The sequence below is a fragment of the Daktulosphaira vitifoliae genome, unplaced genomic scaffold (genome assembly GCF_025091365.1).
Source record: "Daktulosphaira vitifoliae isolate Bord-2020 unplaced genomic scaffold, ASM2509136v1 Scaffold_1, whole genome shotgun sequence".
In the NCBI taxonomy this organism is placed as follows: domain Eukaryota; kingdom Metazoa; phylum Arthropoda; class Insecta; order Hemiptera; family Phylloxeridae; genus Daktulosphaira; species Daktulosphaira vitifoliae.
The window spans coordinates 80,638,833-80,659,106 of record NW_026099572.1 but is presented as its reverse complement, the minus strand read 5'-3'; the positions used below and the strand labels follow the sequence as shown (position 1 = coordinate 80,659,106).

The following is a 20,274-nucleotide window of genomic DNA, read 5'->3' as shown; positions in this document are numbered from 1 at the left end:
CTAGAAAATAACCTTTTCGCGAACATCACGAATAATAATACTTTTGTTACTCATTAAAATTTACCTACAATAAACGTTATTAGAACAAATTTTTTTCATAAATATGAAAGTAAGAAATATCTTTACAAAATATGTATACTATTTCTTACGTAGAGAGCGATAAAAAATATATCATCGTGATAAAACCATCTAATTTTACAAAATTGATTCATATCTATATATAAGATTTCAATATTTTATGATAATGGATTTATAAGTCTGTAAATTTTCACAAAATAGATTGAGCTTAATGGTACCTATCAAAAATCAACTACAAAAATAACCATAATCATTAATCTATTTATTATACAAATAATAGAATAAAATAACGTAAACAAATTGTATATTTTGTTGTTCAGTATTAAAGCACAAATTTTTATGCAAAAAATATTGGAAAATATAAAAATATGGAAAACAAATTTTTTTATTTAATGCAAAACTTAAATTAAGGTGTATTTAATACAGAATCTAAAGTATATTATTGCTCTATGATTTAATATTACTAAAAATGTAACTTTTGAGCAATAATGCAGAAATATGCAAACAAATAAAATTGTACATAGTATCTACACATTTTGAAACACCGAAACTTTTAATCAACATTTTTCTAGCTAGGGCATTGAAGTATATACTTTTGCATAAAAATTCGACCCTTAAATCTAATCAAACACATTTAAGTAATTGATTGTGTTGGAAAATATACGGCGTGCTATTAAAATACACAACTAGATAACGAAAATACGCAGAATTATTTTAAAATAATGTAGAAGTAAACAATTTTTTACTGAAATATACAAAATAAAAATAATGTATAAATTCTACACATTACGAAACTCCAACATTTTTTAAGTTATTCTAATTAAGTAATTGTAAAATATGTATTTACATAAAAATTCAGACCTTATTAATAATAATTATTATTATTATCAGGTTAATCTGTTAAAATTATAACTCATAAAATAAATGCTCATTAAATCTAATGACGATACGTATTTATTTTTTATTATAGAGTATAAAATTTTTAACCAGCAGTGTTATTTTCTTTGGTGGTGAGGTGAATATTCGCCGCCCATGAAAAACGCGTGCTGGTAATTTTATCAAATCAAATTGGTGTGAAATACAATAAGTCATATGTGTTTTTAAAATTTTTGTTATAGCACTAAAGTATATTTTACATTATAATAGACTATTCTCAAATACAACTGAGAATACACAAATAGATAACGAATATTGTCACAATGTGTTAACATTTACCAAAAAAATTAAATGTTTTACATTCCAAATATCCATTTTGAACAAGTACGTAAAATTGCATTCGTATTAATCAAAATTTGCAAAATAGACATATTTAAGTTACTATTGTTTTTTAGTAGAACAAATTATTTGAAATTTTTTTTCTGACAATGTTATCAAGTTAAAAATAGTGGTTCCCGTCTAAGAACATTAAAGTAAACGTATTTTATACCTAAAGAAATGAATCATTTTACAACAATATTGATAATAAGAACTATTATAAAATAAATAACCTTTCTCTTGGAAATATTTGAAAATTTTGTCTTGTTTACGTGCGAATTTTAATTCTAACCTTACTTTGATAATATAAATATATACTTATACTTACAGTTATGAACGATTTTTCAATTAAAAGAGTACATTAAATAGTATAAACCAAGGAATTAGGATAATAGTAGAAGACCAATAAATAAACAGATAACGGGAACTTGCGCTTTTGATTCATCGATAATACTAATTGAAAAAAAGTATAGATGAAAAACAATGGTGTTGAAAATAACTTGTGGCTATTTGTTTATTTTAGCTTTACAGGCAAATGAGGTCATTTTGCAAAAAAGCTGTTTTGACTATCATTATTTAAGTTAATACCTTAATTTATTTATAGATGTTTCGACAGTGTAAAAATTTATGGAAAAGAACTACCTAGCTCAGTCTTTGAGAAGATATCTGAACTAACACAATCCANCATTTTGCAAAAAAGCTGTTTTGACTATCATTATTTAAGTTAATACCTTAATTTATTTATAGATGTTTCGACAGTGTAAAAAGTAATTTATGGAAAAGAACCACCTAGCTCAATCTGCGAGAAGATATCTGAACTAACACAATGTATAACTATCGTGTAGAGGGCGTTACTGCCATTTTAACTTTTTAACTGGATTTCTCTTTTAGAACTATAGGTAATTTTTCTAAAAAATTGACGTTTTATAGATTATTTTTATTTTTAATTGAAAAACTTAAACATAAAAATCGAAGAATTGAAGAATTAAAAAAAATTTATGATTAAAAAGGATCTTTTTGTAATATGCAATACAAAAATCCTCAGTAACATTTTTTAGAAAAATTGAAAAATTTACTCTGGACATCTTTTAAATTATCTTTTTTATGAATCTGTAATATGAAAAATTTTGGAAGTAATTAATAGTTAATTTTATGAAACTGATAAAATATTAACCATACATTTTTAAAATAATGATAGACATTCTTAGGAACCAATATAGAATTAAAAACATTATTAAATAAACCAAATAAATGTTTTGCTTAAATCAGTTCAAAATTATGTTAGTATAGTTACCATGATAAACTTAACGAAAATATACATACCTCATCACATGCTGAACACCTCGGTTTAAAGTTTTGTGCATAATGTCGTTCACAATACAAGTGATCTTCGTATAAGCAATAAGTTAAGTCGACTAAAAGTTCCTGGCATTCAGTGCATGTAAAACACGCAGGATGCCATAAAACGGTATCACCAAATTTTGACGCAAATACTCCAATCTCACCGGGTTCTAGATTTTTTTTACATTTAGGACATTCCTGCAAAATACACAACATCATAGTATGTTAAGTAACAAATATAATTAATATACCAAAAATAATTTTCTCGACATAATTATTATTTTAAGAGAAATCGAGTGGCTAATATAAAAAAAAAAAATCACTACATTGTAGAGGGGTGGGTAGCGGAGTGTTAGTCTCCCTTATTCTAAATTCTAAAAGTTATCTGAACACCCATTCAAATGTTCTAAATACGGCAATTTATAATCTCACGAAGAGATTATAAATTATTCATAGTTCTTTTAAATAATATTTCTAGGAAATTTTTAATGATTCTAGTTACAAGTATTATCTATGAATTTTTAGAATCGACCGATTTCGAAGTAGAAAACGCATATAAATGAGGAACTCTTCATATAGATAGATAAATATTGAAAAAGAATCTGTTGCACACTTTGTGTCAGAAAAATAATATTAACGAAAACATGAAAAATTACATACTCGAAATGCATTTCGTAAAATATAATATAAAAACTGTACGAATTAAAAAATAATGTAAAAATATTTCAACAAAAAAATTTAAAACGGGAAAAACTATATCAATTATAAATTTATTTGAATTACTGCAAACAAAAAAAGCTATTTATAGATAAAAGTGTTATTGTACAATATTTAATACCGATATTGAAGTCGTCATTATTTTTAACCGGATCGTTAAAAAGGTGTATTTTTTTATGACATTAAGCGATTATTGTAAGAATGAACAGATAATTAAACTAACCACGTGATAAGTGCACTCTCTCGCATAACCAATATCTAAAGCGATTTCATTTCTAGCATTTATGAAATCGTCGTAGCTTTGATGGTGCCTTTGTTCGACGTGTTTGCAGTATGTCAGCGCTAAGTCTTGTTTGGGAAGTTGAATTACTACTTGCTTGTCCCTATACTTTTCACCGGCCGTGCCGAGCTTAGGAACTTTGTTAGGCGGTAGGCTTTTAAAGTATTTTTCTACCTGTATAGATTGAAATGATAAGTAAGAAAATGCATAGCGTAATTCCGTGCTTACCTTATGACTAGGTAATCCAGGAGGTACCCACGCATACCCTTGACTGTAGGATCTCTCCTTTGACACTCGCTTATCAGGATCTTGTACAGGCTTAAATCCGAGGCGGTCCCGCACGTTGATCCATTCCTCGTGCAGTACATCATGAGACTCCTTCGTACATTTGCAGCTACCACATGTTTTCCTACAATAAAATAATTATATAGTGTTAATAACTCATCGCATTTTTGTTGCCGTTAATCATTTCACAAAGTATATTTAACGAAACAAACATGTCGAGTACAAGCGTGACGACACCCTCGTCCAATTACCTAATAATAAGTTCGCAAAGTTCTTCTTGCCCGAAGACTTTGCCGTAAAGTTCGAGTATTCGTACACACGCGAACTTCAGTCCCGGCCAAGGGATTAACGGCGAGTCCAAGCCGCTGTATAACGGGCAACAATGAGCTTTTAGGTCTAGCATATCCTTTGGCACCGGTCCTGTGAGAAAGTACACAATGGATGCATAAGGTACGGGACCACAACAGACACACACACAAGCAATCAGTTTAATACACGAAAGGGAAACGCGCCACGTTTACAGACGGACTCGACAATACTCAAATATAAAGAGTGATTTATCAATACTTATTTCTCGATCGAAACACAATCTGATAACACAAGTGATATTTTGATAATGAGTAAATACAAAGTACGTTTAACTTTTGTTTGTACAAGAATATATTTACCAAAAAGTACTTTTTGTTAACATTTTTAATATAAATGAATACATTAGATGTGAAAAATATGAAAATCAATTATCAATTCCGTCTGATAAGAAATTGTTTTTTTACTGTCGCGCGTCTTATGTTTGTTATTCAATTACAATAAGTGAGCAAATTTTAAACGCTTTTTTTTCGTCTTACATTGAACACACATCATGAATACAAAATCATTCTACAGTAGAGCTATTACTGTATATATGATAAGCACCTGCAAAATGTTTTTACTTAATTTACGTTTGATGAGTCATGTCCGCATAATTTATATTTAAGTGATTAGATTTCGGTATAAAGTAATTTTAATTACTACTCGAGTTCCGAAAAACTGCGATTATTATAATGTTTAATAAGTTGTACTGAAAACAACTATGATCAATATTTATTATTTCATAGGTTTGTTAAAAAAATGTATTTACGCATTAAAGGTAGGTCGTAGAAAATAATAACTAATGTAATTTTATAGATTCTGACACGGCTTTGCCATTGTTTTATATATTTTTTAAGTACGTTTTTCTACTTAACCTAACTGGGTTAATGGATTTCCTTTAGTTGTCAACACAAATACAGCAACGCGAAAGAAATCGTAAGCCGTTCCTCATGCACCACAAGCCATCATATATTTAAATGATTTTTTTATTTATGGGTGCGACATCTGCACAATTTTTCACAGCCATGATCGGTGAAAAAAGCATAACACTAGTCATTCATTTAAAAATCTTAATAGTGTTGAATCACTACGATTTTGTATAATGACTAGATGGAGACTGAAATTTGATAACTTTATGATAGTAATCTTCCAACATAAAACAAAAGCGTATTTAAATCAAACAACATAAAACATTATAATTAAAATTTATCCAACTTAACCCTATTCCTTTAACAATAATAATCTTAATCTTCTCAGCGCAATGGATTACGACGTAATTACTCAGATTTGCACGATAAGAATTCACTTAAATAGAAATGATTTATTTCAAATGGTTTTAATTCTTTGAAAAACTTATGTGATTATAACCTAGTGACGTACGTAATCAGTGAGCACATGAAAAATAAAATGTTTTTTTTTTTTTAAATGTTACAATAAATTAATTTGATAAAATACTATCAAAAAAGACTATGTAACTCCTATTTAATCTATTTCAAAACGAATGATAATTAATAATAGTAAAAAATATTTGCTTAGTTGACCATAACGACAAACGGACAAGAACGTTTTTTGGAGACGAAATTTTTATTTTAGAAGAAATTCTATTTTCGTACACAGCTCATTAGTTGCTCATGTGGAACGCTCGACTTAGTTTCAATCTATCGCGTTTGAACTACACTTAATCTATTGGCTGAAAAATGATTAAGAAACCTCAGACCCGAGTCTTAACTACCTCGTCAACACATCGATTATTTTCGATGAACACTTTGCTTCAAACCCTTATGATACAATTATTCTTAGGGATGACCATTTTCTAAGTATTTCTGAACCCATCGTACAACACAAAATGCTTTTCAACACTTTGTCAATATGCTTTAAACGAGCACAGTTAATTTTTCCATTAAAAACTCAACAATACGAAGGAACTATTAATGACCGTTGTTGTTGTCAGTATTAAGACATTGAGTGTTTTTATAGGTCCTGAAAAACATTATTTACAAAATAATTTCTAGAAAAATGAAACGTCTGAATTTCGGAGATATTTCTCGAGAGACAGCGGCGAAAATTAATCTAATAATTTCGCCTTGATCACCTTATTCACAGCACGCCTGTGTAATTACACAGTTGCTATGAATACTCGCAAATAAATAATTAGAAAATGTGGCAATCGACTGCCGCCAACATGACGCACGAGAAATAAATAAAAAATACTATTGTCGAGCTTACTTCGTAAAATAAAAAAAAATCCATAAATATTATATTGAAATGAAACTCAGGTAAGTACGTTACTGTAATGCGATGATGTGTTGCACTGAAATACTATTATCTGTCTGACGCCGTGGTGTGCTCTATTGACCGTGTATCGCACTAATCAAAAACAAACAAACAGAAACTGTGTTAATTAAATCTGACGGATTGCCGTGTAAGACATTAGCAAACGATATGAATGGACGAAGAAACGCACTGAACTCGCGCCGAGATGGTTTTGTGGCCGTCGGTCTGTCCTAATGCGTTTTGATTTGTAAACGAGAGAAAATATAACAAGTACATTTCACGTACTCGACGCGAACATCGGCAATATCATTAAAGCGATACTGTTAACGGTACAAAGATAATGAGGCGCTCGTGTGGCGTGTCAGTAGAACGTTCCGTTCAAACGACAGTTATTCTCGACCATTCCGAGTGTGTAAATGATAAGACCGGTCGGCGACACACCAGCTGCTGTAATCAGAATATTATTAGAATAATCAGAATATTACGGTAATGTATTAGTATATCGGCCCGTGTGACGTCCGCACGGTGCGTGTCTCCTCCTCGTTAGAACCGGAAAAACGACAAACGGTCACCGCTGTTCGCGCGTTGTTTTCACCGAGCTTAATTTACTTTAGGAAAATCCTATTTGCTCGTACAACCGTTCACCCCGACCGTCGTTATTGTGGTTACCCATCTTTGTATTGTCATATTTGTCCACTTGACCGCTCGCAGATTAAGTTCGTCTTTGGCACTCGAACAGTCCCATTGGGCAGGTCTCGGCCTCAATACTAAAGTCCGTTTTGTTTTCGCGGCATTACACACTCCGCACGCGAAACAAAGTCAATTTACAAATAGACTTCAAAGCCAACCTACTGGCTAATAATAGATAATTACACGGTTTATTGTATACGAGTATAGGAACAGATACTATTATATTTCCGAAATCGCGACTTTCGTTTCGACGGCGTTGTTGTCAATAGACACAGTGTACTGCACAAATATTAAGTAGATTATCGCGTTGTACGACACACGAAAACTATTTAGCGTGGGCGGAATAGTATACTTCACACTGTGGTGTCCATCCAAATATTTCACTTCCTGCACAACTCGTTGCTATTGTCTCGGAATTTATGTCTTTTCGTTTTTGGACGTTTGCCATCATTCGTAACAAATTATTAGAGCAACCAGTTATTTATTCGTGACGACTAATTAATAAATTACGTTATCGCCGCGAGTCTATTAATAACTGGAAATCAAACGACGAACAAGAGAAGATTCGATTGTCAGTACTCCGTTGTTTCCCGACCGAAAGCAGATAGGCAAACAATAATGTTTACAAGTGAACACGCGTGCCCCTTGGTATTTACAAGATACTCGACGGCACAAAAAACACACGACAGAAAAAAATCGAAGGGCTGCATTTAATTATGCGATTTAAAATGTCATCAATTTTGTCGCGAGTTGTACATGAAAATATAATCAAATGTGTTGCTCACGTGCTATCGACTCGCAGTGTGCAGTTGCTGCGTTATGATAATAAAAATTTATATTAATTCGTAGCTTATACGGTTAAGTACTTGTGGCCACAATAATAATAAAACAACTCTTACTGAATAAGGAGAAGGTCTGTCCGTAAGGATAACGTCAACAACAGTAACCCAAGTGCATTGTTTTTGCACCTTACAAGTTATTATTATTAACTCGTCTGTTCGCGTACCTCTGGGAATCTTATATTTTACACGCATTAACTGTTTATTTTTAAAACGCCGACACAGCAGAATAGTAAAAAATTCATTCATCAATTATGCGACTAGTTATGCACATTAACGCGTTGCAACAAACCGTTTTTGTAATATATTATATAACATATGCAGATATTTAAATACGAATCAACATTTTCCGCCTGAATGGCATTCCAGTTAAGGTTTTCCACGGCAGAAATACGAGTACACACATTAGCTCTCTAAACGCTAGATGTTAATTACACTTAAAAAACTGGCATGTTACTCATAGTGTGCCCATGTCGTGTGTACACGTATTGAATAGCGTATATTCGTTATCAACTAGCGGCTTGAAAGAATGCGATTAAAGATTAAATTGCGTTTTTAGGAGTAATTGCGATAAATTCATAATTGTGATCGCTAATGGCACGTCGGACTAATGAAATTGAGTGCGTTATTATTGTGCGAAAGAGAACGGACACGGAAACACGCCTGTTTCGGGTAAAAAACTTACAGACTGCTACCGTATACCGACAACACGTTCATTTATAACTTATTATTAGCGTTTCATTCGCGTTAACAGACTTCACATGAGCCTATGCTCAGTACTACTCACCAGATTATAAAAAACGCATTAAAAACGGACGTTCGTAAAAAAAATATAAGCATTAGTGTTTTCAGAAATCGTCAGCTCTAACTCTAATCATTATAACTGACATTATACGGTTTTTCATGCGTAAAAAAACAAAATAAACATTTTATGTTTTGTTTTTAACCGTTCTCTGATTTATAAGAACAACTTATGCGTTTGTAACGGAGATGACGGCACTCATTTCCGCTTACTCGGTAATTATTTTAAATTATATCCTGTAATTGTCTACAAATTATACACGTATACTATTATATTAATGTTATCATTAACATTATTCGATATATTTCCAGAGTTATTTACCTAAACATCACAATAGATTCCCATGCATTAAATGGATGTTGACACGTTTATTAGTTACAACTCAATGTGTCTTTGTTGTACATTGTGATAAACATTNCGATATATTTCCAGAGTTATTTACCTAAACATCACAATAGATTCCCATGCATTAAATGGATGTTGACACGTTTATTAGTTACTACTCAATGTGTCTTTGTTGTACATTGTGATAAACATTTTTTTTTGTATAAAAAAAGAAAACAAAGATTTTGGCTTAACAATAATTATCCTCGCAACTTTTCTTAGTTTTCGTAAACAAACAAAAACAGAAACGCTACAAAGTTGATTCGATTTAAGAGTATTATAAAAAGAGAAAAGTAATTGAAATTTCTCAATATTATAGATCTATTGAATATCAATTGTGTTAATATTGAATGTTTATTCAAACGTGTGTAAAACGAAGGTTTCAGTTTTCAGCGAGAAACTTCAGTTTAATTACTGTACATCTTAAGTAGAACGAAAATTAAAATTAAACTAGTGACTTACGCATAAAGATCATGTTTTATTAAGCTTAAAATTATCTCTGAAAGACGCAAGTAATACAAATTGATGATCCACACTCATTACACTATGAAATAGTTTTAAAAACGCCTATAAAAATCGTACTGCCAGAAGCAATTAAATTATGTTTTTGCGGTAAAAATAGAGTACATATTAAAAACATTTTGCAAAATACGACGTTAATTAAATGAAAGTAAAATAAACCACTGTACGCTATGCTTACAATTAATTATTGTGTAGATTAAAGTAATAACGGTAAACAACAACAACAATAATAATATTAATACAAAAAATATTAAATTTTAAATTTTATTACAATAAATAAACTGAATTATAAAAACGATTTATTATTGTTGGACACATTAGGGAAATTTATGTTTTAGTTAAAAATCCAGTGTGTTGCAATTAAAATAGTCACCCAGAAATATAATAAATGTTAAAACTACCTCAACAAATTAAAATCGATGATAATTACGATTGTAAAAAAATGATTCAAAAATTTTTAACTATCAACTTAAATGTAAAAACCACAATAATAATTCGCACGGTACAGATCATTATGATTCGGTGTAGTTTCTTGACCTATTCCTCGTTTTTACATTAAATAAGTACAGTGAAAACACAATATCAGAGTTGCGACCTTCAGAACTCTAAATACAATTTAAACGTATCAATAGCGCGATTATTAAATAATTATTGTCACATTGTAAGTATAATCATACAACGGGCACATGTAAAATTTAACGCTTTCTCAAAACGCGAATAAAGTAAAAGTCAAAATGAACAAATTAGTTGTGCCAATCGGTAAATTTCTAACGGCGCCGATTTTGTTGCTACTTGAGCGGATTTTCATCAATTCGATAAAATTAAAAACACGGCAGTAATAAAAAAAAAAAGTCATAAAACGCGAGTTGTTTTAACGGGTTTTGACGCCATTAAAAATTTAAAATCAACCACTTCATTAAACTAATTTCGAAAACTGCGAAGTTTTCTTTGAAAGCACGCAGTTTTCGATAACACCCTTACGAATTCTTATCATTGATGTGTTGACAACATTCGAAATGGCTGAGCTTATCAAACGAGATAAATTAATGTAACGTGTTTGTCAGAATTGTGTGTACGTACCGACCGCCAATTTGAATAGTTTCTGACTACTAAACACAAACGATGAACGAATTGAACAAACTGAAAACTGTTCGACGTGGCAAAACACTGTGGCAAAAGTCACGACTGTATGTGGTGTCGATTAGCCCCGCGGATTTATATGACCAGAAGGGGTGGCCCGTAGTACCCGTCGGAGGGCGCTCCCATAAATATTTGCCAAAACAAAAATTGTTCTCCTACGGGAATTCTCGAGTGTGAGTTAATGTGTTTCCTTTTTAGAAACGATTTTTAAGTGAGTAATTTTTAATATCGAATCGCCGTTGCTGTTGACAGCTCGACGGTAATGGGACCTGGTAAACAAACTGGGTCAGACGCGATTTGGCATTTTTTTTTTCGTTAAATCGCTTTTGAATTATACACAAGACTGAGTACGAAAGAACAAACGACGTAAAAGTCAATCACGACATTTAGAAATATTGTTCACAAAGTCCGACGGACGCTTAATTTGAAATGTTAATAAAAAGACCATGTAGTTCAGGCAAATAAATCACTGTTTTAACGCAAAACGCATTTATGGGTTAGTCGCGTGGCCATGCACGTCGACGTTAAAAAATCGGTGCACATAACAAATGTACTGTGGGAACGGTAGAAATCATAGTAAAAAACGTTTTACGCCGCGAAAAGCGATTTTGCCGCAAGACGTAAACGGCGTACTGGCAAAGGAAACAAACGCAATTTGTAGTTTTCAAACGCGTACGCCGACAATATTGATGACTCCGGTAAAAGTTTGATATATTACACACACACACACACACACTTGTGTCTAGACGTGCATGCCAACTCTAATGGAAATAGTAAATACTACTGCGATTGTTTGCTACTGCGCTGCTCCTATGGTGTTAATGCTGTGCGTCCCGTCCGAAGGACTTGCTTGTCTTTGCAAAGACCGTTGTGTGGTCGGTTGGGAAATTCCAGACTTTTCGCGCGTTCGCCGTCGACCGGTTGCCCCGGACACGCTGCACGCTGACCAGAACAACCGGCCCAATTTGTAACCACAATGACATTTACACTCGCAGTTTCTCGAACAGGTCATTACCGCCGCCATGGCACGGCCACGACGTGTAACGCGACTACTGCTGCGCAATACCAGAGACACGTTGTTTTTGGGTCAGATCGTTTTTCGCTCGACAACGTCCACATCGGCAGAACTATTACGACAATGTCGCGCGGTGGTTGTAGAGAGGACAGCAGGGAAGGGGCCGGAAAAAATGCTCGATGAAACGACGCATAGCGTTATTGGCGACTCTTCCATAACCATTTCACGTCCAAAATGACGGGAAAAAAATATCATTTTCAACTGATTGGACGGCATTTTGACGTCAATCGATTTTACGGCACAACCGGTCGAGACTAAAAAACTACATTAACATAATATTTGAACGTCACGCCTTTGTGTTGCGTGTCTATTCAAAAGCTAATGCACCGCGGCGATCGCCAACGAGTTTGGAGATTAAAAGAGTTGCCGCGATTTGCGTCTCGCCGAAACCCATTTTGACATGTTTTGTAATAAACGTATGAAATGTCACACGGGTAAAAAAACGACGCTACAGAATTTCGACAAGCGGGCGGTGGCGGCCACCGCATTACGCACACACGAAATTCTGCAATGTTTCATTTATATTTGCATTTTGATTCGCTGGCTTGCAAAAACGCAGTCGTCGCACGTTGCATTCGTACGGGCGCGTCACAACAGCGTTCAATGGAGAAATAATCCGTTTGGTACGTCGGCCGCACCGGAATTCTCAAGTCTTTGGCTTTTCTCGTGTCGCTCGAATTTCGTCTTCCATTCTCTCTTAAATTGCACTCGGCTGGTTTTTTACACAAGAACACAATGCTCGTACACACAAGGAGAAAAAGAAACGCGTGCAATTTGTTCCGGTTTGCTCAATCCGGACAAACCGCCGCCCGTATATGTTGTGTATTTCGTGTGCTCGCACTCCTATAAAAATCGAGTGACGCAATTCGCATGGCCGTTGCGCTAGTAAAGCGGCGAAAAACAGCCGAATCGAAATTTGTTACACTGCGGTGCCGAACTGTTAACGTGTACGGCTGTAACGGTAACGATAACGTCAACATAATAACACGTCTGTCTGTCATCACATTATCATCAGTCAAACGGTCTGTGGAAACGTTTCCGAGCATGACATGCCAGTCCGAATGTCCGAAATGGGATACAGTCCGCGTACATTGCGACTACAGCTTTTTGCTAACTTGTTTTTTTTTTTATGCTTTCCATTACTGTGTGGTAGTAATTGTTTTATTTTTCGTCATCGTGATTTTTAACTAACGACGTCCGATCGTAAAAGTAAAACTGAATCTATTTTACTCGCGAGGTCGACATAGAAATAGCTTTTTTACGCATTTTCACGACTAATTAATTTGTCGTATAAACACATTGAGAAAAATACATTTCTTTTATTAGATCTCAAAGACAACAAAATGCCAAATTAAACGTATGTAAACAGGATTGCTCAAAAGTGTAACGAACTAACGTCAGCCAAACCAAACAAATATATAAAAAGGTTGCCAAATTTATCTGTCAGGCTTGTCTGAATTCGTTATTTTTTTAACTATGCAAAGTGTCAAAGTCAATATCGATTAGGTGAAAATTAAATTCACAAAAAAAAAAATTATTTTGATCAAAGAGGTCGCCACACCCAAGTACCAAGTAATCTAACTGCTTACGCATTAAAAGTATATAAACATTTTTACAGTCTACAACTAAAGCAAACATTGAACGGTCGATAGATGACAACAGTCGTTCAATTAATTTAGACAAAGGTCACTAAAGGGTTGTTTTAATACACCCTTAGTCTATTTTCCGTCTACTTTTTTTTTTTTTTTATATGACACTAAAAGTTAATCAAGATCAATACCCTGAAAATGTGTCAAGAAAAAAGAGAAACATAGATGGACGGTAGTGATTTATTAAAGCGAAGCCCTTGAACGATAAAAACGAAGGTGTATCACAATGACCGTTGTAATGGAAAGAAATCTCAGCTAAAAAAATATGAATAATGGAAAAAAAAATTATTGCACACTTTTAGAAAACCCTGAACGCCAAAGTCTATTTCATTGAGACAATTAACATTTTATTTTTAACATGTTTTAAACATTAAATATATATATTCTTACAAATATTGTTGACGAAGTAATCAAACTTTCTTACGTCATCATTAACATAATAGAAAATTGTGTTTAAATAGAAAAGTTTGAAAAGTTCTTTTATGAAATAGTAACAATTTTATAAATTTCAAAAATAGTTTTCTGTGTCTGTCAGGACACAAGAAGTAAGTAAATTTCTTGTGGGAAATCAAAAATAAATAAAAACCATCGTTTAAAGGCAACAGCAGAATAACATGCTTGTTGTACTCAAATATTAATGCATCTTTTGACATTTTAACTTGAAAAGAAATTAATAATTAAATTTTTTATTTGGAAGACCTTTTAAACAAGTTCCCCGTGGGCCTCTACAAAATGTCAAAGTCAAAAGGTTACTCGTCTATGCTAATGGTGCATTACATGTACCAAGTATGAAGAACATAATATCTATAAATTATACAGAGATCATGTTCTTCTCATTAAATTATTTTTGAACTTTGTAAGAAAAAGTTTTCAACTTAATAATTAAAAAATGTTTAGTATTTTGATTTTTAGCATTAATAAGTCAAAAGAAAAATTTTCCTTTCAGCGTATTTCGTATCGTTTCCGACATAACATCCATCCCAATATATTGATCATGTTAATAATTAATTTTGAAAAGTATAACCTTGTTTTCTAATCTTTAGAGGAATTAACCTAAAAACTGAATACCCAAAGTGCTCGTATAACATTACATGATAAACTTTCGACATTTCGAGAGCTTATAATGAACTTACTATTTATTATTACGTACACTTTCTGAAAAAGTAAAAAATACAATATTCAGGTACATAACAATATGATATTGAAAAACTATCCAACTCAATAAAACATAATTTAAGAAATAAATTATACATTGATTTAATGGAATAAGAGTGTTTCGGGCTAATTGGAAAAAGTGATCGATTCGTCAGGATATTAAAAATGACAGGCAAAACAAACGCACTGTGCGTTTAAGATGTTCTATTGATATTACACTGTAGATTCTCGTGTGAATGAATCAAAGCGTTCAGAAATGTTCGGCTCAAAAGACGGTCAAACACCCAACTTGCTACAACCTTGACATTCACGTAACACTACAAGTCGTTTTGTTACAATCAGTCTGGTGTTACGTCTGTCGCGTGACGAATTTCACCATCGAACGAGAAAATTTTGTTTGGAAAATCTAGAGCATAGTAGGGGTGGAAACGCGACACGTGGGGGCACGTGCAGAATATAGGTATAAAACCCTGGACCGTCGAACAGAACAGTACAATCGTTTCAGAGCTCAGCAACAGCAATCAACCGGGAAAATACAATTTTCAAGAAAATTCAATCATGAAAACGTGTCAAGTGAGTAGACGAAACGATTTCTGATAACTGCAAATCGTTTGATAACTTTAAAACTTATTTGTTACAACGATGTTTACAGTTCATCGCAGCTTTGAGTATGGTGGCCGTGTGTGCCGTAGCCGTGCCCATCTTTGTCGATGGAGGTCAGAGGGGCAACATAGCCGAATCCGGAGAATCATATGTAAGTGAACTTTCTTATTGAACTCTAATCATGTTAAAACATTTAAATTCAATTTTGAACTGTAAAAAGTTCAAAATAGTAATTAGCGTCATTTTTTAGTCCATTAGCAAAGTTTTCCACTGGTTTTAGTGTACAACAAACGATTACTAATAAACATTCCATTCCTTCACTGATCTTTGATATCTTATCAGACGTTTGAATTTAAATTCCGTTAAATCACCATTCTACCTTTCTTTTTCTAATGTCAATATAAAAAAAAAAAAGATATCTCAATAAACTGTTAAATAGCGAATCATTATACAAATTTGTCTGGTGACAAGCTATTAATAATCACTTCGTATAATTATAATTATGCAAAGCTATAACGAATCATCTTCAGCATTAACAGTACATTATTTCAGTAATGCAGCGTAATAAAACTTGTAAAAAACGACCGAGATATCAACAACATTGAAAANAAAACTTGTAAAAAACGACCGAGATATCAACAACATTTTACTGTATGACACGACATTTATTAGTTGTCCAACAACTCAAGTGTAGATGAAAATAACATCGTCAATAAGATAACATTTACAAGAACCAAATAATAATTTTCCTAGTTTATATTTTCGTCATATTTTAAAACGCATTGTCCAATAAACACGAGCAGACTAGAGTAACGCACACCATTCAAATTTATTTGTATTATTTCGGTCACAATGGATCGCCAACACTCTTCAGCGTACAATCAGTAGGCGCATACACGAATAACGGCTGAGGAATTATCCATAATATTTTACTGACCTTCCTCACTTCCTTTTTATGAACTTCAACAGCCTCGTTTTCCAATGAGTCAATAGACATTTTCTTTTACACGAGTGTCTCATTCAAATTCTGCCTGTTGTTTCATTTTTATTTCAATGTGCTTTTTCTAACGTTAATAATGACGTAAAATTTTTGCCAGTTTTCATTCATAACGATCCGTGAAATTCGTTATTATATAATTGTTTTTTTATTTACCCTAAGGTATTTTTTATTGGAACGATCGCGAATCTCAATCGATACAATTAAATTTTTTTTTTATAAACGTACAATTAATAATTACACATATATACTAATCATATATATATATATTCAAATACAACATGAATGGGATTTAAACTTCCAGTGAAGTGGTTCCTAAATATACCGCTGTGAAAATATTTTAATTCGATTGTGTTGCAGGCACCAAAAGATTACAAGTTCGACTATGCAGTGCACGATCCCGACACTTACGACGTGAAGAGCCAATGGGAATCGAGAGACGGCAATGTCGTTAAAGGGGCCTACAGTGTCTTGGACCCTGATGGTGCCATGAGACTGGTCGAATACACCGCCGACCCCGAGACTGGATTCAACGCCGTGGTCAGCAGGTCTGACAGCGGAAACACAGCCTACAGAAAGCCCAGCAACGACGCTTTTGACTTTTGAAATCCATTTTTGCCCAATAATTGATTGTTCGGTCCAATTCAAATAAATATACTCGTTATACGCTCCATGTGTAATGTATTATTTTTAAGAAATATTGTTATTTTTATTATATAAGCGTGTGTGATTATTGTGTAATTGATTTTTTATACTGGTTTAATAATTCAACTTTGAAATAAATTAATACACCACCTGTTAATGAAAAACCAACGTCAATAGTTTTATTCCCGTAAAATTTATGGATTTAGTCAACTGGGTCTGGACTATCTCCGCGCGTCTCGTTTCAAAATGTAAGAATATGCCTAAAGTTAAATTCGCCTTATTCCGATGGTTTATGCCAATGCGGTACTTATTTACGACACGCATCTGGAACATTTCGGTTTGCTCGTGAGTAAAATAATTAGAGCAATAACGATTAATTAAATCCGCACCGATAGAGCCTATTTTCTCTGTTTTCCATCAAACATTTTAAAAATAATACCAATAAACACAGAAATGATAAATCGATGCAAAAGTGCTTTGTCCCAAGACGTATACTTCATAAACGTCGTCGGTTTTATTAAAACGAGGCCATTTTATTTTTTCAAAAATATTAAAACAAATTAGATTAAAAAAAAACCGCGTAACATAAATTATGGACACGTATGATTTGTACTTATGAAGAGTGTAATTTTGGTTAATTTTAAGTAGGAAGAAGCCAACGAGAATTAACCCACGACCGTTTTGATACGACTCGATTTGACAATAAAACAACCTGTTGAGTCACACTTTTCGGCGTCTCTCGTCCCACTCGCTAGTTACAATTACTCTCTAAGACACAGCGTAGTTATTCTAATACGTTCCGATTTATGCGACGTTTAAAAAACGTTTGTTAAATGTTTAAAAAGAAATTCTCGAATGACCGATAGCATTTCGCGTTATCCGCAATAGAGAGATAACCGCCGTTTTTTTGGCTACACATTTGGGTCAAACGGTTTTTGTCATGATTAACAATGCGCACTGGTTTTCAACCGAAAATATAAACCGCGTTGTTCGCATCGCGCCTGTAAACGTGTTCGATGTGTCGTTTTGGGTACCCGTCCCGCGCATCACTTACCTGTGCTGATCCGGACTTACCGGCTAAAAAATTACCACGAGATGTCGACACACTACTACCAGAGCACAACTCGTCTTAAAGCACTGTCATATTAATACACCGATACCGCCATCAGCCGACGCACTATCACACAATTTTTGTACCAACACGTGTGGCGCTCGACTAAAGTTTACCGTCAAGCTCGGCCGTTTGTGTCCGGTCGTAGATTTATTTTTATACGCGCCAGCTTCGAACCGACGACCGATGCCAACTGCAAGTGATGTCGAGGAGAAAACGCTTGTATATGTGCACGTGGCACTCGCGATCGCATGCAGTCGGCGGTGACAACGGCGCGAGTACGAAGATCATAAGGCACCGCTGCCGTAGACGAACGTTTTTAATTGTTCAGATACGAGAGCTCCGTCATTGACTGACACCGGAAGATCAATGGAGAGTTCGCGAGTAATGCAGTTCCGGTGCGATCAAGCGAGTGTCGGAGCGGCCTACGCTCTGGCCATTTTGTGACACTCCAACAGTGGAATCTGGCCAAAACGTCACAAAATTATTATGACGATGATAATAATAATAACAAAAACATTTCGCAAAGCCTATGAACCAGGTAACGGTTGCCAAACGATGCAACTCGTGAGACTATTTTCGAAACTTCTAAATAATTCATGTCGTTTTTTTCACGTAAGACACGTCAAGTATTATCACAGCAACTTTTAACCCACGCAAAACTAGGTTAAATTCAGTGCTGAGATAAGAGCTATCGAGGGCTCCGCTTTATGAATAGCCAATAGTGCTGATTATTACTTTTTGGCAAAACATATTTTTTTTTGAAAACTCGTCAAATTCCGAATCAGTTGAGCTGATTTATAATTCTGTGGGTACTTATGACATTTACAGTATTTTTTAATTGACAATTATTTTCTGAGTTATCGTGATAGTTTAAAATAACCGTCAATTGAAGTTCACTTAAATTTATACGAGTATGACGGTTAGTTTTTTAAAATCAAAAAGTTTAGTGTTCAATTTTAATGTAACGTAATTGATTTGAAATTGTCGATTTATGCGTAAATAATTTCGTATTACAATCATTAACCAACTATTTGTTCTCACTTTATAGTAGGTTATGAACAAATTAACCAACTGTTTTATGATGCACCGTAGCGTCGTGTTTCTATTTGACATTCCTCCAATGTATTTTGGCATATCATAATACACGTAAATGTAATTAATAATAATAATTAATAAATATTTACAATAACATTGCAATTCACGCAGTCATTCACAGTCGATAGCCTTGTCACTGTTTAATAATAATTATTTTAGCGGAGGTTGAGCAATATAATACACATATAAAAAAACGGTTGACGTACTGAATAATGACCGCCATTCAAAATTTACAAACATGTGCGTGTGTGTGTGTGCGATAAACTTTTTTTGAGTATTATGGAGTTGTTTTTCGAAAAGTAAACACTCATGCGGCACTTTTGTATGCTGATTATTCTGTAGAATTTTCGCTTATGAACGTGAAAAGGTATCAATTACTTCGATCTATCGACGCAATTCACAAATGATAAATGTCGAAGTCGCCATATTATAAGCATTCGTTTTTACAGTACAAGGTAAAAGCACCTAATGCATGACATCATTTAGCAAGTTTTGTATGCATTAGTAAAAGGACTATTGAATCGAAAACAAACCTCTAAGGATTAATTATTATCACCACAAAAGAGATACTTGAATAATAAAACAGAAACGTTTTTTATGACCGGTGTAAATATTTTAAAGTACGTTGTTATGACTAAGAAACAAAATTATACAATGATCTTCAATGATTCAGGTCACTTTGGGATAAACAGAAAATTTTAATAATAAAACTGTTTTGTAGTTTACGTTATAAACGCGCCATAAAATAACCTTTTTTTTTTTTTTTGATTATTATTTGAAGTTTATTGACTTGCACGTAAATAAGTATTTGCACAATAGGGTTTAATACGTGACACACTTTTAACAAAGCTTTTATTAAATAAAAAAATTAATTTACATAGTATTTTATATACATATATTAATTTTTATAATAAAAACAGATATAAAAAAAAAATTTCAATGGAAAGTATTAACGATATATTCACTAAAAAAATACCATTAGATTTT

At 33.2% G+C, this 20,274-nt stretch overlaps 2 protein-coding genes across 7 annotated transcripts in view; one reads left to right on the top strand and one right to left on the bottom strand.

Moving 5' to 3' along the window:
• The window catches only part of LOC126895769 (four and a half LIM domains protein 2), a 39,903-nt gene that overhangs the window by 15,023 nt on the left and 4,606 nt on the right, over positions 1 to 20,274 (bottom strand). For 3 of the 6 annotated variants that reach the window (XM_050667979.1, XM_050667975.1, XM_050667980.1), the window contains exons 3-5: positions 3,899 to 4,079; positions 3,614 to 3,844; positions 2,656 to 2,871 (exon numbers count right to left, since the gene is read on the bottom strand). In XM_050667979.1, the coding sequence (XP_050523936.1) occupies positions 2,656 to 2,871; positions 3,614 to 3,844; positions 3,899 to 4,079 (628 nt within the window). Of the gene's footprint in view, positions 1 to 2,655; positions 2,872 to 3,613; positions 3,845 to 3,898; positions 4,080 to 4,206; positions 4,376 to 6,587; positions 6,958 to 18,132; positions 18,302 to 20,274 lie in introns of those variants that run through there. The other 3 variants (XM_050667978.1, XM_050667976.1, XM_050667977.1) reach the window with 3 other exon arrangements.
• LOC126895770 (cuticle protein 19-like) lies at positions 15,259 to 17,166 on the top strand. The gene is made up of 3 exons (XM_050667983.1): positions 15,259 to 15,406; positions 15,486 to 15,587; positions 16,794 to 17,166. The coding sequence occupies exons 1-3, from the start codon at positions 15,392 to 15,394 to the stop codon at positions 17,037 to 17,039; spliced, it is 363 nt and encodes a 120-aa protein (XP_050523940.1). The 5' UTR covers positions 15,259 to 15,391; the 3' UTR covers positions 17,040 to 17,166.

Coding starts and splice junctions, on each gene's coding strand:
- LOC126895770 (XM_050667983.1), top strand. Junction 15,588..16,793: donor CCGAATCCGGAGAATCATAT/GTAAGTGAACTT, acceptor ATTGTGTTGCAG/GCACCAAAAGATTACAAGTT.